This window comes from Strongylocentrotus purpuratus, unplaced genomic scaffold (genome assembly GCF_000002235.5).
Source record: "Strongylocentrotus purpuratus isolate Spur 01 unplaced genomic scaffold, Spur_5.0 spur5_scaffold_4, whole genome shotgun sequence".
NCBI lineage: Eukaryota > Metazoa > Echinodermata > Echinoidea > Camarodonta > Strongylocentrotidae > Strongylocentrotus > Strongylocentrotus purpuratus.
The window spans coordinates 2,760,463-2,777,410 of NW_022145610.1; the positions used below are offsets into that span (position 1 = coordinate 2,760,463).

At 37.2% G+C, this 16,948-nt stretch overlaps 1 protein-coding gene across 2 annotated transcripts in view; it reads right to left on the reverse strand.

The window, feature by feature from the left end:
- The window catches only part of LOC587252 (laminin subunit gamma-1), a 90,173-nt gene that overhangs the window by 31,194 nt on the left and 42,031 nt on the right, over nucleotides 1–16,948 (reverse strand). For both annotated transcript variants that reach the window (XM_030997903.1, XM_030997904.1), the window contains exons 4-5: nucleotides 15,181–15,356; nucleotides 5,607–5,795 (exon numbers count right to left, since the gene is read on the reverse strand). In XM_030997903.1, coding sequence (XP_030853763.1) covers nucleotides 5,607–5,795; nucleotides 15,181–15,356 — 365 coding nt within the window. The remainder of the gene's footprint in view (nucleotides 1–5,606; nucleotides 5,796–15,180; nucleotides 15,357–16,948) is intronic.

The following is a 16,948-nucleotide window of genomic DNA, read 5'->3' on the forward strand; positions in this document are numbered from 1 at the left end:
TCTTTATCTATGTAAGATAGTTTCTCAAAATGTCTCGTCATCGGAGAAAGCCTATTTTTAGCGTTGAAGATGCTCGAGAAGCGATCCTTGACTCGGACTCAGAAAATGAATATGATACAAATGGACTTATCAAGCGAAGAAGAGTATTCATCGGACGTAGAAAATGAAGAATATGAAACAACGACATTCGATGATATTTCCATAAGTTATCTATAAAGCCTGTCGTCTCAAAAGTTTTGACTCCACAGCTATCTTTTACGTCATTGTATTTACATGACAATACGCTTTTCATTTTATCAACTTGACCAATTTAGCGAATCATTCATGTATGGACCTCCTCTTTTATGAAAGGCTTATCCAGGCTCCCTCAGCTGCCCCACGCTAAGGGGGAACAAAAGAATGTAAAGAAGTAACTACTCTGGAAGATTGCCGTTTTGAAAGAAGAGGATGTAGGCGTAAATAGGTCAATTTACATTACAATACAAACAACCACTCTAACTTATACACCTTTATACGAGGGCATGTAACAGTTTTAGAGCAGGTTGAAGTCCCGGCCCCCCCACTCAGAGGTCGGAATGACCGCATGCGTGTTGCCAAAATGTCCGGTAAAGGGGTACTTTTCGTGCGACAAAGTCCGGCCCGAGAATTGTAAAAAAAGGGGTGTATTTGACTTTTCACCCGGAGATTTCTTTAAAAAGGGGGTGTTTTTCTTTTTTTCTCTCATCTCTTTGGACTCCTGAGAAATTATTCCGAATTTAGGGGGGTACATTGAGCATTTTTCCTGATTTAGGGGGGTCTCCAAGGCGCAGGAAAAGCCCGCAAAAAGCCCGCGAAAGGGGGGTTCGGAAATGTTGGCAGTCCTCAGATAGGGGGTGCTTTCAAAAAGAGGGTACGAGCATATGCGTACCCTAAATAACACTGAGTGGGGGGGCCGGGGTTGAAGTAAAATATCTTGATCAACCTAAAGCCGGTCTTGGCTTGAGCGGGCATATGAAATGTTCAAATGTTATGTTCTGAAAAGCGACCCCTTACTCTTCCTCTCTCTCCCCACGGAATATTACTCTTGTCTTGAGCAACTCCGGCGGTAAAGCCACGAATATGAGACTTTTCCCGGGCAAAGATGCTACCATTGTTGAAAAAAATGCAAGGCAACATAAAACAAGTTTTCTGGCAATGAAGAAAAGCGAGTGCAAGATGAAGAAAATAATTGTTATTATTATTATTACTATTTTATTACAATATTGTAAGCATCATCTTCATCATCATCATCATCATCATCATTATCATTATCATGTATGCATGTACATGCCATCTACAGAACTGATCATGAAACGAGGATTATCTAAGTTTTATTGACACGATAGGTTGAACAAGGACACAGATGGAGACGAAGACAAATAAAGTGAATTATCACGTTGTTTGCACTTCTTTCTTTATTGTTATTTTCGAATAAATAAAAGACTACCAATACTACTGCGATTAACTCCTTATTAGCCGCACCCTTTCAAAAAACAAAAAACAAACACAAAAACGGGATACGGAAATGAAATACACTGAAGCACAATTCCATTTTCACGAAATTCCTGACGTATTCAGAGAGGGAAGGGGGAGGATAGAGACAGACAGACAGAGACAGACAGAGAAAGATAGATAAATAGATAGAAAGAGAGAGAGAGAGAGAGATGATTGTGATGAATTATGATTTTGTTCTAATCTCTGTCATTTATTTATCTCTTTCCATTACATACAAAACAAATAAAATATGCGTACAATGATATTTAATGATATTTGTCTCTCCGGTCACCCCCCCCCCCCCAACTCTGATTTTTTTCTTCTTTATTTTGTCTCCTTTTTGTTTGATTATATCTTTTTGCTAAAGTATAATGTCCGACGTATAACATCAAGGATATGTTATAATAATTAATCTCAAGGAAGGGATGATGTCGGCATACATGCAAATGGCGGAATAGACAACATTATGAAGATGAAGATGGAAAACGACATAGACAGAGAGACAGACGGACAGGGAGAGAGAGAGAGGGGGGGGGGGGGGGGGGGGGGGGGGGGGGGGAGATAGAAAGTTGGACGTAGTCTGTACTGTATTTATTACTATGATATTTTTCTCACCGACCCCCCCCCCCCCCCCCCCCCCCTCAAGCTCACATTTTTTCTTTCCATTTTTTTGTTTTGTTTTGTTTATATCTTTGGGCTAAAGTATAATATCCGACGTATAGTACCGTCAATATAGCATAATAAACAATTTTTGTATCAATCAGTTTGATGCAACAGGGATTTACAATCAAAAGTTTTACTTGGTATAATTGTTGTTCGGTAATGTTCTTCTCATTTCGACATTATCAGCCGCTCGTTCTCTATTTCGTTTCCTATAATAAATATAAGATATAATGTGTACATCATCAGGGATAATTACGTTATAATAATTAATCTCAAGGAAGAGATGCTGCCGGCGTACAGGCAAATGGAGGAATAGAAAACATTATAAAAAAAGATGAAGATGGAAAACGACATTGCCAGATAGACAGAAAGACAGAGAGAGAGAGAGAGAGAGGGGGAAAGAGAGAGAGAGAGAGAGAGAGAACGAGGGAGAGAGAGAGAGAGAGAGAGAGAGAGAAAGGGGAGGGGAAAACTAGGGGGCGGGAGAGATAGAAAGTTGGACGTAGTCCGTACTGTATTTATTAATATAATATTTGTCTCTCTGATCACCCCCCCCCCCCAGCTCCGATTTTTTTTTTACCCTTTAGTTTGCCCTTTTTTTTCTTCATCATATAGATATCTTTTCACTGAAGTTTAATGTCCGACGTATAATAGTATTGTAAATATAGCATTTTAAACATTTTTTTTATATCAATAAATTTGATGCAACAGAAATTTTCATTCAAAAGAAACTTTGGAAATATAATTATTGTTCAGTAATATTCTTCGCATTTCGACATTATCAGCCGCTCGTTCTCTATTTCGTTTCCTATAATAAATATAAGGTATAATGTGTACATCATCAGGGATAATTACGTTATAATAATTAATCTCAAGGAAGAGATGATGTCGGCATACAAGCAAACGGAGGAATAGAAAACATTTAATAAAAAAAGATGAAGATGGAAAACGACATTGCCAGATAAACAGAGAGACATATAGAGGGAGAGAGAGAGAGAGAGAGAGAGGGGGAAATAGAAAGAGAAAGAGAGAACGAGCGAGAGAGAGAGAGAGAGAGAGAGAGAAAGGGGAGGGGGAAGGGGGCGAGAGAGATAGAAAGTTGGACAAAGTCCGTACTGTATTTATTTATATATATGATATTTGTCTCTCCGATCATCCTCCCCCCCCCCCCACCCCAGCTCCGATTTTTGTCGCCTTTAGTCTGTCCTTTTTGTTATCATATAGATATCTTTTCGATGACGTATAATAGTATAGTCAATATAGCATAATAAGCAGTGTTTATACCAATTTGTTGCAACAGAGATTTTCATTCAAAAGTTTTACTTTGGAAATATAATTATTCGCATTTAGACATTATCAGCCGCTCGTTTTTCACTTCGCTCGCTATAATAAATATAAGGTATAATAAAGTGTGTACATCATCATTATTTTATAATAATCTATCTCAAAAAAGGAATGTTGCCGGCATACAAGCAAACGGCGGAACAAAATTGGCAGATAGACAGAGAAAGCGACCGAGTGAGAGATAGAGGGAGAGAGAGACACACATAAGCAGAGAGAAAGAGAGAGAGAGAAACAATCATTTCTTATAATTATCTATTTGTCTGTGACATTTTATCTTTATCACATATTCTTGTCCATTCCTTTATCGTGCATGATTGTTGTCTTTGAATGAGTGTTTCAGATAGGGTAAAGTCTGGCTTTACGTATATGATTTTTATTTATGAGAATGTCAGAACGTGATCCCATTTAAAAATTTAAAAAACAGCAACGACAACTGCAATAACAACAAGACCCTTCCCTCCCCAAAAACAACATAAAGCAGGGTTATACATGAATACAAAGTCAGTTCATTGTTGTTGTTGTTGTTGTTTGGTATTATCGGCGTTTCATTCTTTTTTTAGAATATTTACGCCTTTCACTTTATTTATTTTTTTCTTCTATTTTTTGGTACTATTTGTAAATTCATACTCTTCTCTTTTTTTTTTTATAATATAATCTCAGATCTGTCATCCAATTATTCAATTATACCCTTACCTTACTTCCGCTCTTTAGAGTTTATAGCCATGACAACGACCCGTACCCTCAGCAACGTTCATTGTTCCTCTTACGTAACTCAGCTGTGGGAACATGCATGGGCCAAAGACAAAGACAAAGCTCTTTTCGCACATTCTATATAGGTCCCAAATACTTGCAGACATTTCTGTGTCGGTTTTATACTTTGTCAATACCTATACTTACAAACTACAATTGTCAAAATTTGGCAATATATTCATACATATTGATATTTATATGGCATAAACATGCTCAAAGCGCTTTACATTAGTAAATAAAACAAACTAATTATTTTGCTCTCCAAATGGCACATCGGTATAGTCTGTACTGTATTTATTTATTATTATTCTATTTTGTCTCTCCTTTCACCCCAACCCTCCCCCATTCTGGATTCTTCTTTAGTTTCATTTTATCATGTCTATATCTTTTCGCTATAGTATAATGTCCAACAAAATAATATTATAACCGTCAATTTAGGCTGGTAAATTATTTCATATGAATATGATGCAACAGAGATTTACATTCAAATCCTTAATTTCTTATAAATTGTGTATTTTTCTCATAAAATTGAGTATCTAAATAAAAAGAGAAAGAAGAAGAACAAAATAAGAATGAGGCGAAGAAGAAGAAAAGATAACGAAGAAGAAAACCCTACGAAAGAGCTGAAAGAACTGAGAGGCTTGGAGCACAGCAGAGAACGGCCGTGCAACGTGTTCTCGACTTGACAAGACCAGATTGGCAAATGATCTGCGCATGCGCTAGGTTCCCGTTAGTCGAAGCCTCTGGCCGCTTGAACGCACACGCATTGTGGCGCGCGCTGAGCGGTCTCACGGTACGGCGTGTTCGATTTTTAATCTCGTTTGTGAGGTGGCTATCAGGCTGAATAATGCCGAGCTGAACGGGTTAATATCAAATGTTCTGCCCAATGCTTCATTGACTTCCATTACAAATTACAATTTTCTCCTGTTAAAATATTTTCTCAAACTTTTACCCTAATATACCATTAAAAGATGTTATTCCAAACTCTTCTATAAGAAATAAACTTATCACTTATCACAAAAACTACAAAATTAGCCTATTTTTTATTTTTTCAAACCCCAAAATAACATTAAAGTAGCTTGCAAAGGAAATTAAACAGTTGTTAATATGTGTTATGATCTTCAAAATTAGACATTCGTAACTTCATAATCTTAAATGGAATTTCTTAAACTGTCACCGACCCAAGCCTTTTGTCAAATCAACATGGTGCCCAGATACAAATCCCTTTTCAGAGTAAAAACAAGCAATGTTACTTTAATATTTCCTATAGATTAGCTTCTTTATGATATAGTTCTTGAAGTGGCTAACATATCATTACCCCTTTCACATGTCCTTACCTGTTTGGTCACAGTTACAAGGCTGGCATCGGGCATCTGGAGAAGTCCTGAAGTAGTTGTCGCGACAACGCTCACAGCTGACGCCAGAAGTTTCATCGCGGCACTCCATGCAGTGACCACCGGATCCTGTTCGGTTGTAAAGCTCTTCATCGAAGAAACAACGGTCAGCGTGGAAGTTGCAGTTACATCCTATAGACAAAAAACAAGATTGAAAAATAGTTTAAATAATGAAATATTCATGATTGACTAATATTCAATTTTGATAATGATAACAATGACAACAATAAAACTGTAATATTGGTGTCAGTACAGTGAAAATATGGTTTGTTTGGAGCCAGAAGCGCATTAAGTCATATGATTTTACACAGAGATGATGCCCATCTGGCTCTTAACAGGTGATATATAAATGGCACATAAAGCGTTCTTCTATTGCAGCATTTTTCGACCTTTTCCCATGTAATAGCCACTTGTATGGGTAATTGTTAGGGTGAAGATGAAGACCAGTGTTTACTACAAAATTCCATGCAACAAATTTATAATAACTTTTGCAGATTTTTCAAGAAAACATGGGTCTGTAGTTTAAGCAATAACATTCAATTGAAGGGTAAAATACAAACAATATTTAGCAAAAATAAGAAAGGTTGATGACTTGACAAGTACAGCGTTGTTGAAAATAACAGGTAATGTATAGGTCTAACAGAATTATGATGAAATACAGCCATGGGTCTGTATTAGACGTACTTGACCAGTTCCTTATGTATGGATTCCAGCACCAGTAAGCTTCGGCAGTACGAGCGCTCCACATCAAAATATTAAATAGCAGCAAAAGCTGATAAACGGCATGGCTCAATTCCATTTTGGGCAACGGACACGTTCTCCTCAAGTTCAAAACAAGTTTTAAGGCATGAAATTAATCCATTAATACAGTCCTAGAAGATAATAAAATCAAAGTGGAAAAATTGTAGCCGCCGAATCGAGGAATCGTGAAGAGTATAAGGACTCTTTATCCTGCAGAAAGAGATAGGCCTAGGTCATGCAGCTCATTCACACAGATGATTATTCAATTGCATCTCAACGTCCAGATGGCCTGGTAACCTTTACCATGTTCAGCTAATGATGGTAATGAAAGCATTTAAATCTATTTTCATGCTGACATCATTCCTGAAGGCGCGTTCACCTATACGCTCAAAGTGGAAAACTCATGAAAACATACCGGTAAACAGTTCCAACTGATGAACTCAGGATAAAAACACAACTGCATGTCTTAACAAGAAAGAGTAGAAAAGTATTTAGCCTAGGAAAGCTCAATGAGGGCTTCAACATTTTCCAATAAGAGATCCTTTCAATTTCAACTCGCATACTGGTGAGAAAAAATATGAATGCACCTTTGTATACAAGAAATGCAGGAACAAAGAACTAAATGCATTTTGTTCAGGAAAGCCCAAAAGTGCCTTATGAATCCCAAACAGCTACATTGTACGTGCTGTGAGTGCGAACACAAAATCCTTCCAGACCAATTGGACAGCTTGAACTCTTCTGAAGTAGAAACGTGGCTAAACACCTCTGCATGTGAACGCCTCCTACCATCAAAGCCCTGATCGTAAATCAGAGATGACAATGAAACCTTTGACTCAACCTCTAGTGCTCATTAAAACCAATTAGTGTCTGTTTTACTCCACTATCTCAGTAGGGAAGGGTGTTGCCCGATGTCCTCAACTCATTGTTCAGCCATTAATTTAGCTCGGAGAGGATAACTTTTCATCATATTCATGTACTGTAAGGGTAGCCCTAGTTTACAATGGTAACAAAAGCAGATCAGTCAAAATGTTCAAAAACAATCTAAAGATGTCCCTGCTTATTGTAATTAATATATTTTTTTCTCTTCTCTTTCATTAGTTATACTCTACTCAATTGAATGTTAATGTTTTGTTGCATCTTTTGCTCAGATAGCTAAAGCGCCTTAAGAATTGATTTCCAGTGAATTTGTGGCCCTACAAAATCATTATTAAGATCATTATTATTACTGTAGTGCAGCTTTGTACTTGAAATACTTTTTAATGTCTCTTCAGAAAGTTTTAGAAATGTAGCAAGTTATGTCATATTTGGAACCCTTGGACTTTCCAGACCCTCCCTTTCGTTTTCACGATTCAATTTTGCAAGACCAAAGAAGAAGTTATTACATCTTTAGCGAATGCATTGTAAATACAGTACGATATACATTGCAGCATGATATCAAACATTTAAAGCTTTGCAAAATGGATTATTTTGTTTAATTGTGTAGAACTATCTCAAATCAAGAGAATAACCTTTTAAGTCAGTCAAGTGTTCCATTGAATTTTTAAAAAATGAAAAAAAATAATGATAATCCTTTGTGGATAATTGTACATGATAAACAAACTTTAAAAAATGATTTAATCCTTTCTGGATAATTGTAAATGTATGTAAATGTAAGGTAGGTACAAAAAGACAAGTTCCTTTCATCTGCATTAGCTATACCTCTTAAATCTGGATAGAATGCCCTTTGATGTCTTAAAATAACAACGACAGGTAGGGTGCTCTTTTCAAAGCAATTTCATCAAGTATGAAAGTAATTATCAAATAAATCACTGAAAACTCATCCATGGTATCACAAGATAGCAAAACAGCTTGATCGAGTAACAACTAAATACACGGGAATGGTGATCCATTTAGCTCTCCAAAAAAGAGTTCTGTTAAATTTTAAATGAGCTCTGGTAAAAAATCAATAAAGTCAATATCTCACAAGAAAATTGCACTTATTCAACACTAAATCCTAAAAGAACTCCTGCGAACAGAATAAAAGTATGTTTTACACTGGCGCGATCCTTTCACATGCACCGTCCTAACTGGTAATATGTATCTCCTACTTTATTACAATTAGCCTGAATACAATCAACATTTTATAAGGTATATAATTCAAAGCAATTACACCCAAAATCATGACAATTACATATATTGAATAAACTAATACAAGGGATCCCTGTCCGGTTCCTTCATGAGAATCATCTTAAATCTCCTCCAAACATCTGACATCCCAAAGAAAAACGCTTCCAGCTCCACAGCTTCTTACAAGAAGATACCAGTAACAGTTGAGAGAAGGTGCTTTGTCAATCAAGGTGATTATTCAAAGACAACAGCATTGCAGCAAAGCAAAGAAAGATTCATTCATAACATGATTACATCTAGCAGATTGATCAAGAATTAATAAAATTCCACCAGAAAGCAAATACATCATAAATCAAATAGATCACTCCCTAATTAATCATTATACCGCCTCAAAGTAAAGTAGAGAGAGGTTAACGACATTGTTCCTTCTTGCTAAGTAATCATTGATTATTTTCCAGAAGAAAGTAAAATTACAGCTCATTTGCCGATAGAATCCTCCACAAATCCTAAGGATGAGGCTTTAATCGACTCCTCCACGCTCGACCATCTTGCTCTGAGGAGCCACAAACAAAGTCTGGTAGATGGAGGCGGCGTTACGCTCCACACCTAGCTCCGATACCAATCTACACATGGGTGGAGCTCTATTACCCCTCTCACTCCTAAAGGTGTGTTCAGTAGGGGTACATAGCACATGGGGTAACCAGGTCATGGCATGGTGGGGCTTAAACACCGACTCTGACTGACATCTGGCTAAAGTGAAACTCCAAACTGCCAATCCTGATTTTCGGCAGCCGCAGCGTTTCCTCAAAGCTCTCCTTTCATATTTCTATGCTCTTGATAATACCAGAAGAATTACCAGGCAGCTGGTGGAGACTCTACAATCTGAAGTTCAATCATCTCCAAGAACCTCCCTTTCTTTTCTTTTTCACCAGGAAATAGTATCCATTTTCACCACATTGGAGGGGGGATGGATTTGAGAGAGGACCGGTCGCCGTAACAAGTTTAGCTTTGTGTTGACTCCCAGGAATTCAAACGTGTTAAGAGAGAAGGAACCAAGCTTTTCATTGAGTAAGACCACATTCTCACCCACCTAACATACGCAACAAAAGAGTGTTTTGATTCACGTTTTGGTGACTTTGAGCAATTGTTAAAAACGATATTGTAAGGTATCGTACTTTAGCTTTGTCTCGACTCCCAGAAATTTAAACGTGTGAGAGAGAAGAAACCAGGCTTTTTATCGAGTCAGACCACATTCACACCAAACATACACAACAAAAGAATGTTTTGATTCACGTTTTGATGACTTTGAGCAATTGTTAAAACCGATATTGTAAGGTATCGTAATGTACAATAGGATAAAAAGCAATTGTGCAAAAGTGCAGAAGTGCAAAAATACAAGGCAAATTGTTCCTTAGAATAGGGGAGAATGGTTTATTTTGGGCACAAATTGTCTTCTATTGGTAGCAACAGCACCTTTAGTGTGAACACTATGTATCCAGGGAGAAAAACGATCCATGATTCTTTACTTCTTCATAAATATATCATACCAGTGACATATTGAAAGACCTACAGTAAAATTTTGCTATTCTAGTTTACTTGAATGAAAATAGAAAAGCACATAAAAGGCTGCTTGGAAATCCTATGGAAAAAAACAAGAATGTTAAGATTCTTTATGTAGTTAAGAAGATCATTGGTAACTCTGATGTTATCCTTTCTCCATTTATTGTGCAAACGAATCCCAAAGAATTTTAATGATACCTAAATTTATACTATTACATGTATCTGATGACAGGGGGGCTAAAATAGATTGAATGATCTGAACTAAGGTCCGAGATTCACACAAGGGAAGAAATCAAAACTGATCTTTCACACTCAATTTAAATCAAATCTGTCATCCTATCAATAATAATACAAAAAGAGTTTCATATGTTACATCAAATTTGAAGAAAAGACTGGGGCAGACATCTAGTCAACAAAAATACCACTGCAAATAAGTCACTGGTTAAAACATTTCTGCCTTCCAGCAAGATTGACTAGAATGTTGTTTAGAAACCTTTGCATCATTTGCAAAAGCCAGAGACTGAAAGATTGCCGTCAAAATATTGTTCACTTTTGTCCATGTGCATTTGCAAAACAGAATACAAAACATATGAGCAAAAGTATCTCCATCCATGCATTAATCAAAGTTATTTTCATTCATTGAAAAACATTTTTAAAAACAAAGATTTTTTAATATTTTTTTATGGGACTTATTTGGACTAATTTGTCTTAGGATAAGAGAAAAAAACTTCTCAGAAAGTTTTTATAAAATAATAAACCCTTGTTAAGTGAAAACTCTGAGAATTAACATCATTTCACAGCAGTTATCATATCAATAAGACTAATTTCAAAGATATTCCATGAGATTACCATCACCCTTCCACGACCTCTCAAACCAATTTTCAAGATGTCTTTTCAAAACCTAACTCAACCTTCAAAACATAAAGCACACATTTCCTTTAGGCCTAATTATATGTAGTTGTTCTTCCTGTTCTCACCTATATATGCAGTCACCAATCATCGTAACAAATACAAAATAAATTAACCCAAATTATGGGGATTTTATCGCTTGTGCAATTAGCATTATACAGTTGCCAGGGTCAAATCTAATTATGACCAAATTCACAGCTGGAAATTTCAAAGTTGAATGCAGATTGGAACTGTATCACTGAGAATCAAAGGTTCCATACAGTATACTTTTAGGTGGGGTGCTATTAAAAGAAATTAAATAATTGAAGAGTAGACCTATGATTTATTATTCATATTCTAAGCTATTGAATTAAGACTCAATTCTAGAATAATTGTGCTAAAAAAAAAATTAAAAAAATTGTGTTTTTATTATATCATTCTTAGGGGGGTGTTAGTGGTTTATGGCTTTGACCCTGTTTTTGAAAGCTTTTAAAATTTGAATTCTGACTTAATTTGCTTTTCATTTTGCTCTTTCCCTAATGTTTACATTTCAATTACATTGCCAAGTATATATCTTTTGATGGAAAATTTGGGAGCTTGAACGAAAACAAACACAGAGATTGGATAAGTTTTGAATCTCTTTATCCACCATGAGAAATAACTCTGGCTTTTCGCTTCTGACCCATACTCTTTTCTCATGACCTATCACATCTGGCTGAAATTCCCACCAAATCTGTGACCAGTACTACCCACTGTCTCATTGACAGAGAGAGAGAGAGAGGGAGGGAGGGAGGGAGGGAGGGAGGGAGGGAGGGAGGGAGGGAGGGAGGGAGGGGAGGGAGGGAGGGGAGGGAGGGAGGGAGGGAAGGAGGGAGGGAGGGAGGGAAGGAGGGAGGGAGGGAGGGGAAGGGAGGGGGAGGGAGGGAGGGAGGGAGGGAGGGAGGGAGGGAGGGAGGGAGGGAGGGGGAGGGAAGGAGGGAGGGAGGGAGGGAGTGAGGGTAGGAGGGTAGAAGGGAAGGAGGGAGGGAGGGGAGGGGAGGGGGAGAGAAAGAGAGAGAGAAGAGAGAGGAGAGAAAGAGAGGAGAGAAAGAGAGAGAAAGAGAGAAAGAGAGGAGAGAAAGAGAGAAAGAGAGGAGAGAGAGAGAGAAGAGAGAGGGAGAGAGAGAGAAAGAGAGGGAGAGAAAGAGAGAAAGAGGGAGTGAGAGAGAGAGAGAAGAAAAAGAGGGAGATATAAATAAAGAAAGAGAGAGAGAGATAAAAAAAGAAAGAGAAAATGAAATTAGATGAGGAAGATCACAAAATGAAACAGAGAGTGAGAGAAAGAGACAAGCAAACAGGTCAGAGAAGAAAATAGTTTGTGTGAAAAATATGAGAAGAGAGAAAGAGAGAGGAATGAATAACGAGAGGAATGAATAACAGGAGGAAAGAGGGATGAGGGATGAGCGATAGAGATACATGTAAGAGAATGCAGGGAGAAAATGGACAGGGAGAAAGAGGTGTCAGAAGGAAGGAAAATAGTGTGAGAGTGAGAGACTGACAGGAAGTTTTCTTTTAATTATTATATTAAGGAGAGGGCAAGGGAGAGGGGGAAGTTTTCCACCTCATTTTCACTTTCAAAAATCTTTTCAGAGCTAAATTGCTCGCCCCTTCCAAGTACTTTTTAACTGATTCAGAACTAAGACCAAGAAAAGTTTATTATGACCATTGTGTATGTAAGCTCTTTCAAATCTCCTTGGGATCATGCAGATCGGCTTCCCGAAGTAATTTCCCAATGGAAATTGAGTTATTGTCGATGAAAGTGCACAAACTATTTCACCTCTACACAGAAAACTTATTGTAAGATTTCTCTCCTGCAAGAGGGCAGCATTTCAGAAAGATTCCATCCCATATTCATTGCTGATCCTTCTCATTTGCACTGTGAGTACACCACTCGATCAGACACGGTCACAAGATGGCAGTATGACAGATATAAAAAGTCACAGGTTGACTGCGACCATGGTACACATGAAATCTGATCTCAGCACTTTGCGGTACGCTGCAGCTCAATCTATTTCAAGATTGTAAATCAGTGACTGCAAATAGTGATATTATTCATGCCATTGCGACTATAATGCAATGAAATTCTCCTCTTTTTTGCCACAAAAATCAACTTAAATGAAAGGAGTCTCATCTACTTTCTACATGACATGAACAACCTAATCTTAATTTTCGAACACATCCTTGCTATTAGCAGCTTCCAAAATCACTTTATCTTCTTTGTGATAACCATATCATAAATGAACTGGATCAAATTACTTTACGTCTTTATACATGTACCTACTTGTAGGGCCAGTGAATACTATTCCAAACCAGTGGAGAAGGAAGGTTATAGAGGGAGCTGTCACCCAGTGGGGTACGTTAGATACCAAAGTTAGTTTCCAATCAGTTTAGGTCCTGAAGCCTGACCTAAAGCAAGTTCTACGGAAGGTACTTTTTTATTAGCTAGAGCAAGCTTGAGCCTGAGAACTGTTACTTGAAAGCTTTCTAAGATATTACTAAAAACTTAAGATTAACTTCTTGTCTAAATAAAGTCACAACAATGCCTGAGGAATTGACGAGAAATGTGTGGGAAAGGGGACATGATTACTTTTAAATTTAAAATGAGTACAGTGGTGTGTACATAACATGATAGCAGTGCACACCTGCTAGTGCTAGTGTATGCCTGGACCGAGAAATAAGTCCAGAGCATCTTCCCAGCATTTCTATCAACCACTACTTTTGTATTTGGTCAAATGGCTGGCTATTTCATGAACTAGACCAAAAAGACTTGAGAATAATGCACACAGCTTGAGCTACTTTTCATTCGCAGAGGTGAAATAACCCACCCATTGCATTTTCACTGTGAAATACACATGTACACAAATATTTTTGAAATTTGGGGATAATGGAAAGAGACCAAGTGACCAACATCCAATGGACCGGTCATATGGGGCACACATGTGACCCCTGTAGTCTCATTCCCTACCAAGCAGCATGTACCACAAAAATGCTCCAGGATGCTTTTTTTAGTCAAGCCTCACTCTAAAACTTACAAAGTGTACGTGATTAAACTTGGCTTCTGAGAAGAAACAGTGATCAAAAGGAATGACGAGAAGTTTTTTAAAAAAGGGGAAAAAAGAGATCTTGTGATACAGGTCATCCTAAAAGTATAATATTTGTGTTGTGTTGGCTTTTCTTAGCTTATGGGCACCAGAGTATATCCTTATCCTTTTAATTAAAACATTAAACAAAGTATAAATTCACACATGTCCTCATCATATTATGGTTGAATATTTGTTAAACATGATTACCCCCCCCCCCTCCACCCTCGTCTTTTGTTAATTTATTCATGTAAATCAGTCTTCTCAATATCCATCGACAGCTGAGATTATTGTACTAGATCAATGGTGCAAATGTACAAGTGCTGTGCTTATTATTATTTTGTTACCTTCCATAAAAAGCAACACCATACAGTAGTTTAAATCACAATTTGATGATAAAACTTTTAACTTAATGGTCCCCCCCCCCCCACCAATTGCCCCCTTTTTCGTCTATGTCATAAAATTGTTTTTGAGAACTTAATTTCATTGAAAATACAGGTTCAACAGTTATAGTCCTTTTGATATGGTTGGTGATTGGGATTTAATTTTGAATCCAATGTTTGCTCGATGATAATTGTTTTACCGGACTTCTAAGGAAGAATGTATATGGCGGCTTTAGACCTCTCCGGAAGACTTGGTAATCAGGAGTAATGCCTTAATACCATAGGGCACAAGTGCATCAACATGGTTTTTAACCAGGGACATCCCCGTTACAAGACCACTGAGCCATCGCGCCTCCTAAATTTAGGAATTTGATTAGGGTTAGGAATTAACCAAGGAGCTTTCACCAGGGCGCATGCCATTCATTGTGAGATCATACCAAAGGCTTGCGTGACAGTCTATTACATTATTCATACCCTAATGTGCTTGCCTTGATACTTTGTTATATTTCATTTTATTTTTTTTTTGTCACAAGAGTACAGCGAGCAAGAAGAACATTCAACCTTACTTCACGCTCCATTATCATGAAATTTAAGTACAAATGACACGCTCACCCTTACTCATGCAAAGTGATTATCGCGCTCTCTATATTCTTCAAATAAGGCCCAAAATGATGCCAATTTAATTTGAGTGGAGGACTGATGAAGTAACTTGGTACTTACTCATGCATTCATTTGCGTTCCCAGCAGTGGCTCTCGTCCACTTCCTGTCATTGTACAGAGGGAGACATTCGCCACAGTCTGGCCCTGCTGTGTTGTGTTCGCACTGACATACAAGACGGTTGTAAGGATCGTTGGGTGCTTCCACGCAGTGGCTGGCGTGACCGTTGCATTTACACCTGAGAAGACAAAATTAACATAAAATCATCAATTCATGGGTTCACATTGACATAATTGTATAAAGATAACTAAAAGTATTATTAGGTGCTTACATGCACTGTCTGGTGTTATGATTGAATGTACACTTGACCTAAAAATATAAAAATGTACATGAAATTACATGTAATGTGTTGTTCACACTTGTAAATAATTCCCTTCAATGGGTTTTTGTGCATTAATCAAACGTAATATAAAGCAAAGTCCACATTGGCAAAAATAGTACATATCTCCAAGAGTCTATTACCAGTAGATGAAATAAAAATAGAAAGAACAACAAAAGACTCAATTTTCATGTTGCATACACCAGTTGGCAATATGCTAAGGTGTATGGAATATGACTGCGGTATTGAATCATATCACAATAGACCTACATGTGTTACTAATTTCTCCTTTATCAAATGTATACCATGAATAACACCTGCTTTAATAATTTTTTGAAAGATCAGACACTACTACAAATCAACAATTACTCAATTACTCAACACATTGGAGTAGGTGCAAGGTTGGTATACTGTAAAGAAAAATATGATATACAGCTAACAACTAAATCATTCATACCCCTTGTAAATTTGATGTTTTTCATGTTTTTCGTAACTCAAGAATAAAAGGTGAACTGCTTGAATTAAGAGTAGACCTTTGTTAAATACTTTTAGATGTAAGCTTTAATATGTCACAGTCTCAAGAAGAAATGTTAATTGGCCAAATCATTTTTTTTTTTCAACAATCAAATTTTTTACTTAATAAAATTACAAAACTTGGTAAGGGTATGTATAATTAAGTTGTTAACTGTATTATATGTACCCTGTACAATAAGAAAACTGTCATTATTAAATATGTGTAGTTATTAGTTTTAAATAGGTATAACATGAACTACATGTTCGTGTATTCCATGTCACAATGGAGCAACTTGTCTGGAAGAATATGCTTTCCAATAAATGAATATCTGAAAATTACTCTTTCTTACTATTTTTACAAAAAATACAAATAAAAGCTCCTGTTTGCAGTAATTGAATAAATGAAAAGGTTCTACCGGTAAGTAATAATAATGATCTGTAAGTTCCCTGTGAACTTCACATCACCATGAAAATAGTGCAGTACGGGTTAGTTGATTTTGACCATTATAAATATTATATGTGAGGTATGATTCACTCAAGGTGAATCTATCTACTGCTGAGAGCCAGAAGGGCATTGACTAGTGCCACTTTACACCGACCTAACAGCCCTTTGGCTCTCATATGATATGATTCAGGTAGAGTAGAATCAAACACAGGATGTCTTTCATTTCAGTATGACATGATCCGCTGAGAGTGAGATGGGAGCAGTCAGGGGGTGAATCTGTCAGGGAGAGCTCCTGAACTATTCCCTGTAATGATGGAGGCACCTGGGCTGCGTTTCATGGAACCATCATACATGTAAGTACAAGTTCACAGACATCCCATTGAAACATGTGTTAAATTAATACACACATTCAATGGGATGTCGGTGAACTTGTACTTATGATGGTTTCGTGAAATCCTGCCCTGTCTGCCAGAGTATGCTTTGCAGGAAGTGA